The sequence below is a fragment of the Mizuhopecten yessoensis genome, unplaced genomic scaffold (assembly GCF_002113885.1).
Source record: "Mizuhopecten yessoensis strain PY_sf001 unplaced genomic scaffold, ASM211388v2 scaffold9977, whole genome shotgun sequence".
NCBI lineage: Eukaryota > Metazoa > Mollusca > Bivalvia > Pectinida > Pectinidae > Mizuhopecten > Mizuhopecten yessoensis.
Window position 1 is genome coordinate 361,096 of NW_018408317.1, and position 12,415 is coordinate 373,510.

The window sequence follows — 12,415 nt, forward strand, 5'->3', positions numbered from 1 at the left end:
GTTTTTGCAGCTTAGTTTGTGTCCACCGGTGTTTGGTAACGTTTGTGTCTGCCAGTATTGGATTGGGTTACTTTTGTGTCTGCCAGTTTTGGATTGGGTTACTTGTGTGTCTGCCAGTATTGAATTGGGTTACTTGTGTGTCTGCCAGTATTGGATTGGGCTACTTTTGTGTCTGCCAGTATTGGATTGGGTTACTTTTGTGTCTGCCAGTATTGGATTGGGTTACTTTTGTGTCTGCCAGTATTGGATTGGGTTACTTTTGTGTCTGCCAGTATTGGATTGGGTTACTTTTGTGTCTGCCAGTATTGGATTGGGTTACTTTTGTGTCTGCCAGTATTGGATTGGGTTACTTTTGTGTCTGCCAGTATTGGATTGGGTTACTTTTGTGTCTGCCAGTATTGGATTGGGTTACTTTTGTGTCTGCCAGTATTGGATTGGGTTACTTTTGTGTCTGCCAGTATTGGATTGGGTTACTTTTGTGTCTGCCAGTATTGGATTGGGTTACTTTTGTGTCTGCCAGTATTGGATTGGGTTACTTTTGTGTCTGCCAGTATTGGATTGGGTTACTTTTGTGTCTGCCAGTATTGGATTGGGTTACTTTTGTGTCTGCCAGTATTGGATTGGGTTACTTTTGTGTCTGCCAGTATTGGATTGGGTTACTTTTGTGTCTGCCAGTATTGGATTGGGTTACTTTTGTGTCTGCCAGTATTGGATTGGGTTACTTTTGTGTCTGCCAGTATTGGATTGGGTTACTTTTGTGTCTGCCAGTATTGGATTGGGTTACTTTTGTGTCTGCCAGTATTGGATTGGGTTACTTTTGTGTCTGCCAGTATTGGATTGGGTTACTTTTGTGTCTGCCAGTATTGGATTGGGTTACTTTTGTGTCTGCCAGTATTGGATTGGGTTACTTTTGTGTCTGCCAGTATTGGATTGGGTTACTTTTGTGTCTGCCAGTATTGGATTGGGTTACTTTTGTGTCTGCCAGTATTGGATTGGGTTACTTTTGTGTCTGCCAGTATTGGATTGGGTTACTTTTGTGTCTGCCAGTATTGGATTGGGTTACTTTTGTGTCTGCCAGTATTGGATTGGGTTACTTTTGTGTCTGCCAGTATTGGATTGGGTTACTTTTGTGTCTGCCAGTATTGGATTGGGTTACTTTTGTGTCTGCCAGTATTGGATTGGGTTACTTTTGTGTCTGCCAGTATTGGATTGGGTTACTTTTGTGTCTGCCAGTATTGGATTGGGTTACTTTTGTGTCTGCCAGTATTGGATTGGGTTACTTTTGTGTCTGCCAGTATTGGATTGGGTTACTTTTGTGTCTGCCAGTATTGGATTGGGTTACTTTTGTGTCTGCCAGTATTGGATTGGGTTACTTTTGTGTCTGCCAGTATTGGATTGGGTTACTTTTGTGTCTGCCAGTATTGGATTGGGTTACTTTTGTGTCTGCCAGTATTGGATTGGGTTACTTTTGTGTCTGCCAGTATTGGATTGGGTTACTTTTGTGTCTGCCAGTATTGGATTGGGTTACTTTTGTGTCTGCCAGTATTGGATTGGGTTACTTTTGTGTCTGCCAGTATTGGATTGGGTTACTTTTGTGTCTGCCAGTATTGGATTGGGTTACTTTTGTGTCTGCCAGTATTGGATTGGGTTACTTTTGTGTCTGCCAGTATTGGATTGGGTTACTTTTGTGTCTGCCAGTATTGGATTGGGTTACTTTTGTGTCTGCCAGTATTGGATTGGGTTACTTTTGTGTCTGCCAGTATTGGATTGGGTTACTTTTGTGTCTGCCAGTATTGGATTGGGTTACTTTTGTGTCTGCCAGTATTGGATTGGGTTACTTTTGTGTCTGCCAGTATTGGATTGGGTTACTTTTGTGTCTGCCAGTATTGGATTGGGTTACTTTTGTGTCTGCCAGTATTGGATTGGGTTACTTTTGTGTCTGCCAGTATTGGATTGGGTTACTTTTGTGTCTGCCAGTATTGGATTGGGTTACTTTTGTGTCTGCCAGTATTGGATTGGGTTACTTTTGTGTCTGCCAGTATTGGATTGGGTTACTTTTGTGTCTGCCAGTATTGGATTGGGTTACTTTTGTGTCTGCCAGTATTGGATTGGGTTACTTTTGTGTCTGCCAGTATTGGATTGGGTTACTTTTGTGTCTGCCAGTATTGGATTGGGTTACTTTTGTGTCTGCCAGTATTGGATTGGGTTACTTTTGTGTCTGCCAGTATTGGATTGGGTTACTTTTGTGTCTGCCAGTATTGGATTGGGTTACTTTTGTGTCTGCCAGTATTGGATTGGGTTACTTTTGTGTCTGCCAGTATTGGATTGGGTTACTTTTGTGTCTGCCAGTATTGGATTGGGTTACTTTTGTGTCTGCCAGTATTGGATTGGGTTACTTTTGTGTCTGCCAGTATTGGATTGGGTTACTTTTGTGTCTGCCAGTATTGGATTGGGTTACTTTTGTGTCTGCCAGTATTGGATTGGGTTACTTTTGTGTCTGCCAGTATTGGATTGGGTTACTTTTGTGTCTGCCAGTATTGGATTGGGTTACTTTTGTGTCTGCCAGTATTGGATTGGGTTACTTTTGTGTCTGCCAGTATTGGATTGGGTTACTTTTGTGTCTGCCAGTATTGGATTGGGTTACTTTTGTGTCTGCCAGTATTGGATTGGGTTACTTTTGTGTCTGCCAGTATTGGATTGGGTTACTTTTGTGTCTGCCAGTATTGGATTGGGTTACTTTTGTGTCTGCCAGTATTGGATTGGGTTACTTTTGTGTCTGCCAGTATTGGATTGGGTTACTTTTGTGTCTGCCAGTATTGGATTGGGTTACTTTTGTGTCTGCCAGTATTGGATTGGGTTACTTTTGTGTCTGCCAGTATTGGATTGGGTTACTTTTGTGTCTGCCAGTATTGGATTGGGTTACTTTTGTGTCTGCCAGTATTGGATTGGGTTACTTTTGTGTCTGCCAGTATTGGATTGGGTTACTTTTGTGTCTGCCAGTATTGGATTGGGTTACTTTTGTGTCTGCCAGTATTGGATTGGGTTACTTTTGTGTCTGCCAGTATTGGATTGGGTTACTTTTGTGTCTGCCAGTATTGGATTGGGTTACTTTTGTGTCTGCCAGTATTGGATTGGGTTACTTTTGTGTCTGCCAGTATTGGATTGGGTTACTTTTGTGTCTGCCAGTATTGGATTGGGTTACTTTTGTGTCTGCCAGTATTGGATTGGGTTACTTTTGTGTCTGCCAGTATTGGATTGGGTTACTTTTGTGTCTGCCAGTATTGGATTGGGTTACTTTTGTGTCTGCCAGTATTGGATTGGGTTACTTTTGTGTCTGCCAGTATTGGATTGGGTTACTTTTGTGTCTGCCAGTATTGGATTGGGTTACTTTTGTGTCTGCCAGTATTGGATTGGGTTACTTTTGTGTCTGCCAGTATTGGATTGGGTTACTTTTGTGTCTGCCAGTATTGGATTGGGTTACTTTTGTGTCTGCCAGTATTGGATTGGGTTACTTTTGTGTCTGCCAGTATTGGATTGGGTTACTTTTGTGTCTGCCAGTATTGGATTGGGTTACTTTTGTGTCTGCCAGTATTGGATTGGGTTACTTTTGTGTCTGCCAGTATTGGATTGGGTTACTTTTGTGTCTGCCAGTATTGGATTGGGTTACTTTTGTGTCTGCCAGTATTGGATTGGGTTACTTTTGTGTCTGCCAGTATTGGATTGGGTTACTTTTGTGTCTGCCAGTATTGGATTGGGTTACTTTTGTGTCTGCCAGTATTGGATTGGGTTACTTTTGTGTCTGCCAGTATTGGATTGGGTTACTTTTGTGTCTGCCAGTATTGGATTGGGTTACTTTTGTGTCTGACAGTTTTGGTTTGGGTTACTGGGTTACTTTTAGTGTCTGCCAGTATTGGATTGGGTTACTTTTGTGTCTGCCAGTATTGGATTGGGTTACTTTCGTGTCTGACAGTTTTGGTTTGGGTTACTGGGTTACTTTTTGTGTCTGCCAGTATTGGATTGGGCTACTTTTGTGACTGCCAGTATTGTATTGGGTTACTATTGTGTCTGCCAGTATTGGATTGGGTCACTTTTGTGTCTGACAGTTTTGGATTGGGTTACTTTTGTGTCTGACAGTATTGGATTGGGTTACTTTTGTGTCTGACAGTATTGGATTGGGTTACTTTTGTGTCTGACAGTATTGGATTGGGTTACTTTTGTGTCTGACAGTATTGGATTTGGTTACTTTTGTGTCTGCCAGTATTGGATTGGGTTATTTTTGTGTCTGCCAGTATTGGATTGGGTTACTTTAAATCAACAGTGTTTGATTACTTTTGTGTCTGCCAGTATTGGATTGGGTTACTTTAAATCAACAGTGTTTGATTACTTTTGTGTCTGCCAGTATTGGATTGGGTTACTTATGTGTCTGACAGTTTTGGATTGGGTTACTGGGTTACTTTTTGTGTCTGCCAGTATTGGATTGTGTTACTTTTGTGTCTGCCAGTATTGGATTGGGTTATTTTTGTGTCTGCCAGTATCGGATTGGGTTACTTGTGTGTCTGCCAGTATTGGATTGGGCTACTTTTGTGACTGCCAGTATTGTATTGGGTTACTATTGTGTCTGCCAGTATTGGATTGGGTTACTTTTAATCAACAGTGTTTGATTACTTTTGTGTCTGCCAGTATTGGATTGGGTTATTTTTGTGTCTGCCAGTATTGGATTGGGTTACTTTAAATCAACAGTGTTTGATTACTTTTGTGTCTGCCAGTATTGGATTGGGTTATTTTTGTGTCTGCCAGTATTGGATTGGGTTACTTTAAATCAACAGTGTTTGATTACTTTTGTGTCTGCCAGTTTTGGATTGGGTTACTTTTGTGTCTGCCAGTTTTGGATTGTGTTACTGGGTTACTTTTGTGTCTGCCAGTATTGGATTGGGTTTCTTTTGTGTCTGCCATTATTGGATTGGGTTTCTTTTGTGTCTGACAGTTTTGGATTGGGTTACTTTTGTGTCTGACAGTATTGGATTGGGTTACTTTTGTGTCTGACAGTATTGGATTGGGTTACTTTTGTGTCTGACAGTTTTGGATTGGGTTACTGGGTTACTTTTTGTGTCTGCCAGTATTGGATTGTGTTACTTTTGTGTCTGCCAGTATTGGATTGGGTTTCTTTTGTGTCTGACAGTTTTGGATTGGGGAATATTAACAAGAGGCTCACCTGGATATCTAAGCAACCATGGCAAAATATTATCCAAATAAGATCCAAGGGATCCAATGGGCCAGACCTAAAGGCAAATCTTTGTAGCATATCTGTATAAGATTGTTCATGCCCAGCAAGTTTATGTATGGTTATGGGTTATGGATCTCAACTGTTTCCAATCTGTGACTTAGAAAGTAGGTCACTAGGGTTGCGGCCAGATGGTCTGACCCCAGTATCAATTCAAAGTTATCACCGAGGGGGTTAAGTCAAAAGGTGGGGCAGACCCCAGGGCCATCCTGGAAGCATACATGTATGTACATTTGTCTCTTTATACTCAGCAATTGTATATTTGGTTAAAGGGTGGGGATCTCAACTGTTTTCAAGCTGTGACTCAGAAACTAGGTCCCTCCTGATTTGGCCAGACCTCAGGGTCTACTCTAACATCATCACTGCATTCGTCTCTTTATGTCCAACATTTGTATATATAGTTTTGGGGTGGGGATTTCAACTGTTTCAAGGTTATGACCAAGGGGTTAAGTGTCCAAGGGTGGGACAGATCCTGGGCCATCCTAGAAGCATATGTGCATTTGTCTCAGCAATTGTATATTTGGTTATAGGGTTGAGATCTCAAAATTTTCAAGCTGTGACTCAGAAACTAGGTCCCTAGGGTCATGGCAAGACCCCGGGGTCAATTTTAATATCATGACTGCATTCGTCTCTTTATGCCCAACATTTGTATATACAGTTTTAGGGTGGGGATCTCAACCGTTTCAAAGTTATTACCCCGGGGTTAAGTCTCCATGGGTGGGGCAGATCCCGGGGCCATCCTGGAAGCATATGTGCATTCGTCTCAGCAATTGTATATAATGGTTATAGGGTGGGGATCTCAATGGTTTCCTAGCTATGAGTCAGGAACTAAGTCCCTAGGGGTTTGGCCAGACCCCAGGGTCTGTTCTAATATCATTATTGCATTCGTCTCTTTATGCCCAGCATTTGTATGCATAGTTTTGGGTGGGGATCTCAACCGTTTCAAATTTATGACCCAAGGACTATGTCTCCAAGGGAGGGGCCAGACTCCAGAACCATCCTGGAAGCATATGTGCATTCTTCTCTTTATACTCAGCAATTGTATATATGGTTATAGGGTGGGGATCTCAACACTTTCTAAGTAATAAACTTTTTTCGGCTCCACCCCTTAGCCAAGGGGGTCAGATCCACCATTTGTACAATTTTGTATCCCTGTCTCCCATGAATGCTTCTGACCAATTATGATTGATATCCAGTGCATAGTTCTATATATTATTAGTCTTTTATAGCAATATAGCCAAATTGCCCACTTTTGGACCCACCCCTCAGCCCCCTGGGGGTTCAGCCACACCATTTGTACAGTTTTGAATCCCCACCACCTAAGGATGCTTCCAGTTAAATTTAGCTAAAATTCTAATCAGTGGTTAAGAAGGAGAAGTCGTTTGAAGAAATTGTTGATGTACAAGAGGACGGACAGACGACGGACGGAAGATGGACGCCACGGTATGGCATAAGCTCACCTTGTTCCTTTGGACCTGGTGAGCTCAAAATAAAAATCTTTGAGTGAACAAATACCGGGATTCACTGTAGTCTGAGGCCTGTATATAAAAACCCTATATTGTAATGTTTAATATATCTAATAACATCTGCTGTTAAATAGAATTAAAACTAACCTCTTTTGCCTGTTTTTGATCGCGTTTGTTCCATGGCCATAAGTCAAAAGCACCATGGAATATGTGTTGGCAATCAAGCATGTGTCCGCCAGTTATAGCCAGTTGACCAAACCTCAGGCCTTTTGGATAACTTTTCTTACACTCCCGTTGTAATTGTGACCCTGCTCTACTGGCCAACGCTTTAGAAACAGCACCATGGGAAAGGTCTAAATCTTTTTGAGCAGTGTTCACAATGACATCAGTCTGGAAAAGAAAAGAAACTCATATTTTTTTTACAACAATTATATAACATGTTATATGAACTTATATTAATCACTCTTGTTGGCCCGGATGTTAGTGCGCACGGGTCTTAATGTGGGAGGAAACTGGAGTACCCGGAGAAAACCCACATGGTTCGACAAGTGACCCTATACCCTTTCACGTCCGATCGAGGAATCAAACCACCGCCGCCTTGTTGAAAGGCAAGTGCTCTATTCACTGCATCAACCAACCACAACTAAATTTATATTGATGTTATGGTTGAACAAATTCATTTACTGTCGACTGACAGTGTATGCCAAACTTAGTGTAATGAGAAACATTTCACTTAATACTAAATATGGTGTTTTTTTAACAGAATTTTTGCTGGGCGTTTTTAAAACTTTATCAAATTTTATTGACAAGATGTCGTAATCAATTGGATTGAATAACAGGCAAAGCCTATATAAATTCTCTCCGTCAAATGGCCAAAGTTGAATAAACAAGGAGACATAATATTTTACACATGTTGCAAATGAAAAAATTAACACAAAATAATTCATATTAACACAAGGCTAAGGGGAAGTAACTCATGAAGGAAACATCTCACACACCTCATACACACTTACACGCACATACAAGTAAATGTACAAATACATTTATTTCAGCATATATATACACTATCATAGACAGATATTGGCAGGCTTAGACCATTATGCATGTTTTGGATCAGAAATAATTGCAGTTACATGAACCTTGCCTCTACTGCATACATATGGAGGAGGTCATCCGAGATTTGTTATTGACGTTTACAATTACATTGATACTCAATGAGCATGAGTGGAATGAGTGGAAAATGTAATCGTTTTAAAAATGCACATCGCATTCAAAATTAGCTTATACTATCTCTTCTCTCAGAGGACGGATGATCATTTTAGATTTGAAACAAATTCAACACTTTGGGGCCAGGCAGAACTTGAGAAAAATATACAAAACACTCTTTCTTTGTCCCACTATTATACAGGCATACCTGTTCTTTTGTGATATCGCCTTTTATCACCAAAACTTGTGGACGATCTTGCACCATCCTCATTGGTAAACCTACACAAATAAATGCACAACAAATTCAAATTCTACACAAAATGAATATCTAAACTGAATTCCATTTCATTTTCTTTATCATTTTCAATAGAAGTAACATGAAACTTGATTATGTTAGCCTTATGTGGAAAAAACCACTTAGTGTTACATTTTCATAACTGAAAACAACTCACAACGATACTATCTTGCAGAAAATTATGCTTTACTAACAGTAAAACAAACACTTGACATATATTACACATACCCAAAGGCTCTTGAAAAACCGGAATGATCGTTGCACTGGCCGATTGGAATACCTCGTCAGTTGGAACAGCCAGTACAATGTCCATCGCACCAAGATCTGGTCCAGAAGGGCTCCAAAGCTCCTTTATGGCCTGTAATGTCACTTTGAGGAACTTTTGAAATGACCAATCACAGCAGTGACGTAGATCAATAGCAACTGAGTTATCTCCCTTTCTTGACAACTGTTCAAACAAAAGCTTGAAAGAGGCAGACAAGTCATGTTTTGCCTTCCCTTCGTCAGCATGTGGAACGAAAATGGTTGGTTTCCAGGTGGATTCTGAAATCATTGCAGTGTATACATCTTATCAATAATTATATTATCAACAAATATTTGTTAAATTTTATCCTCATCATTACCATAAAGCAAACAGGTCATATTAAAACTGACAATAAATGTTATAAAGCTTTCAAATGAGATTATATATTTTTTTTTAAATAAACATTTTAGTTTGTCCTTGCGTGGTAACGAATACGTGTCTCGCTGGGTATAAAAGGGCATTACCAGTCAAACCAGTTATCATTTGTTCAATTGTGCGCAAGGTGACGCTACTACATTGTATACTATGTATAATATAGTACACATTCACGATTTGTTTACTGACAGTTTGTATCAGATCAGTTGAATAAAATTGAAATGGAACATAATAAAGATCGCATTATCTAAGAAAAGTGGGCATAGTAGTACAATACGGCCAATTAAAATAAATAATGCACAATCTCTGCCCCTGCCCCCTCCAAACAAATTGGCCCTGAAAGAAGCAAACAAACATGTAAGACGAACGATAATGCCTACCTTTTAGATATCCGACTAGTTATAACCTCCGGTGTGAAAACAATATTAATTCACATCATTTAAATGAGAACGGTTCAATTATTAAATTTCACATTTTTGACTTCACACCTGGGATTGTCGCATTGTGCACGTGTTTTACTAGTAAAGCGTCTAAACGACGAAGACTAACGAGTTCATAATTAAGTTTTCGTGTGTTGGTGCAGTTCTATACACGTGAAAGACCGATGATATGTATGGGATTTTAGAAGTATTTTCAATAATGTACCTTTTATTTTGGATACACAATTTTCGAGAATCTGCCATAAGTAACAACCAGCATGGCAGTTTTTCAAAGTCTGTAGGTGAGTGCTTTTGATTTTTGATATTGGTTGCCAATCAGGGTGCAGGGTGCATTAAATCGCAAGACGGTCAGTTGTAGAATGATAACCAGTTTGACAGGTAATGCGCTTTTTATACCCAGCGAGACACATACTCGTTACCAAGCAAGGATAAAATAAAATGTCAGCACTTCCTTAGAAACGATAGTTGGAAGAGGTGGAAAAGATCTCAAAANAAAAAAAAAAAAAAAAAAAAAAAAAAAAAAAAAAAAAAAAATCTCAATTGGAAGCTTTTTAACTTGCACTGTCAGCTTTAATGTTCCTGCACTGATAGGTTTTACTTGTTGGGTGCGATGTTTTACAGTACTGACAGCTTATTTCTTTAATCAGTTCTATGCGGTATTTATCATGATTACTCTAAAATCAACATTAAAAAAAGCCGTTTTAAATGAATAAGATATTCTCAAGAAAACAATAACATATCATCATATAGTAGTGAAAATCTGCAAATACTTCAAATTATTTTCTACTCTATCAAATCTTGCAAATTAAGAAAAGAAATAAATTCACATTTTCATAATATTTGAGTGATATGATAGTTTTTAATAAAATCGAGAACTAAAAGAAGCATGGTTTTGAAAATGACTAACTGAGAAGCAAATGACTAATACCTGAACCATACCTGCAGTTTGTGATTGCCTCGGCATCATGTTTACAATAGTGTTCGCCTCCACACTGCTCACTGGGCCCATGGCAAGCCCTATCCTAGCCTGTCCACAAGTCCACCATTTTGTTGGAATGACAGTCTTTCTGTTGGTGAAATTGTCAAAGGTCAACTGTTCATCATCCGACTCATCAGTGTCTGCAAAGTGGGTGGCGATCACACATCTGTTCACGTTTTCGAGGTCCCTGACCTTGTCTATAAGAATGTCTGGGACAAATAATTCCACATTCGGATGCTGAAATGACTTGATGTCATCCACCATGGTCTGTATTTCGGTATGCGCTGCTTGTACGCACTCTTCCTCTCCGCTTATTTTGATGATAGTCTGGTCAGGGGCAATATTTTGGAATGACACAGTCACTTTCAAAGCATTTCTCAGTTGCAAAATGCTATCTCTCACATATTTGTCCAAGAATTTGATTCGGTCATATTCATCTAAATGGACATTTTTTGTAACAGCTTTCCCCTTGATTGATGCCGATTTCCTTCCACCCAATAATTCTTCGATAGCTCCTTGAACTTGTTCTAAAATGTCATCGGTGATAAAAACATTTATCATTCGTGTTGCCTCATCAGCCAACCAGTATAGTTTCCCTCCACACTGCCTTGCAATCACTTGAAGCTTTTTATGATGTTCTGTTCCCTGTCTCTTGAGGTCAATTCTCTTCACACTGGACTTGATCAAAATGGTCACCTCCTCAGCAATCTCCCGGTTATCAGCTAGTACAATCAGCTTGTGAGAATTCATATCTTCCCTCACCCTCCAGTGATTAGTGATGTCACTCAGCTTGTTATCATCTATGTATTTCTTTACATCGCCCCGTGACAACAGCTTGTACTCTCCATCTTCAAGAGTGGTTGTTGACTGTTGAGATGACCTTTCAAGGACATTCTCTATGTCCAGCTGGTTGTGCTTTTCAACGTTGACGTAACAGTGACCATCATCCTCATTTGTGAAGATGTCAAGGATACCAGCCTCCTCTAACCTGTCTTCATCTTCTGCGAGATGCCTGCACCATCGTGTCCACTGCTCAGACATTCGATTTACCCTTACCTCTGTCATGCATTTTTTTTTCACTAGCTGGTGATGGTCATCGAGACTTTGAATGTTGTACAATATGCTTCCGACATTTGCAGTTCCTAAAACCAGGAACGTTTCAGGAATCTCTGTGGGTATGACTCTGACATTTGCATAAGGTAATTTTTTGAAAGATTCAATAGATGCCTCCCTTGTTATGTTGTCCAGGTTGCACAAATATGCTGATATTGTGTCAACTGTTAGAAATACTCCCTGTATTGTTTCCAGCCACCATTTGCGATATTCTTCGTCTGACCTGAACGGCGGTCCGTTGTTTGAAATGTGCATGTGTCGTCTTAAGTCATCATATGAGACAGAAGTGTCACTGGGAAGTTTAGTTTTTAAGAGTTCGGACAAACGAAAGTTGAGGAACAAAAATTTCACTTTTTCAATAGTAATCCAATCTTTTGTAATGGGTTGTTGGTCCTTTCGCACTTTGTGTTTCTGGTCTTCGTACTCTACCCATTCCCGTAAGACATATATTGAGACAGGCTCATTGTACCATTCAAGTGTTGCCTTGTTGTTTTCTGCTTCTTTCCCTACAACATGATAATGATGCTGAAATCACTGGAAAATCAAGAGGCCAATTAAAGAGCTAGCTATTTTTCACCTGGCTATTTTCTGAAATGAGGTTGAGATATCTTTGTAGAAACAGAACAGCCTGATTGGTGTGACAATAATTTGCAATGATAAATGTCTGGTCATCCTTTTGCCACTTAATTAAGCTATGAACCTCAAAGGAGAGTTAAGGCCCCTTGTTTAATATAAAATCTGTTTGTTAAAACTTACCTGCTTCTGTTTCCATCTCATTTTCTGATTGAGCTTGAGAAGCGTTCTCTGTTGATTCCATCGTCAGAGTGGTATCATCTTCCTCCTCTTCCTGATCATAGGTTTGCTCCTTGAGTTCTGTATAAAGACGTTAACAGGTATGTACAGGTTAACAGGTCAAATGATGAAGAATGCAAATGAAGTTTTCATTTCCAAAATAC

At 39.7% G+C, this 12,415-nt stretch overlaps 1 protein-coding gene across 2 annotated transcripts in view; it reads right to left on the minus strand.

The window, feature by feature from the left end:
• Positions 1-12,415, minus strand: part of LOC110459139 — a 44,247-nt gene that overhangs the window by 15,896 nt on the left and 15,936 nt on the right. For both annotated transcript variants that reach the window (XM_021511242.1, XM_021511241.1), the window contains exons 4-8: positions 12,216-12,332; positions 10,307-11,965; positions 8,477-8,791; positions 8,162-8,232; positions 6,895-7,137 (exon numbers count right to left, since the gene is read on the minus strand). In XM_021511242.1, the coding sequence (XP_021366917.1) occupies positions 6,895-7,137; positions 8,162-8,232; positions 8,477-8,791; positions 10,307-11,965; positions 12,216-12,332 (2,405 nt within the window). The remainder of the gene's footprint in view (positions 1-6,894; positions 7,138-8,161; positions 8,233-8,476; positions 8,792-10,306; positions 11,966-12,215; positions 12,333-12,415) is intronic.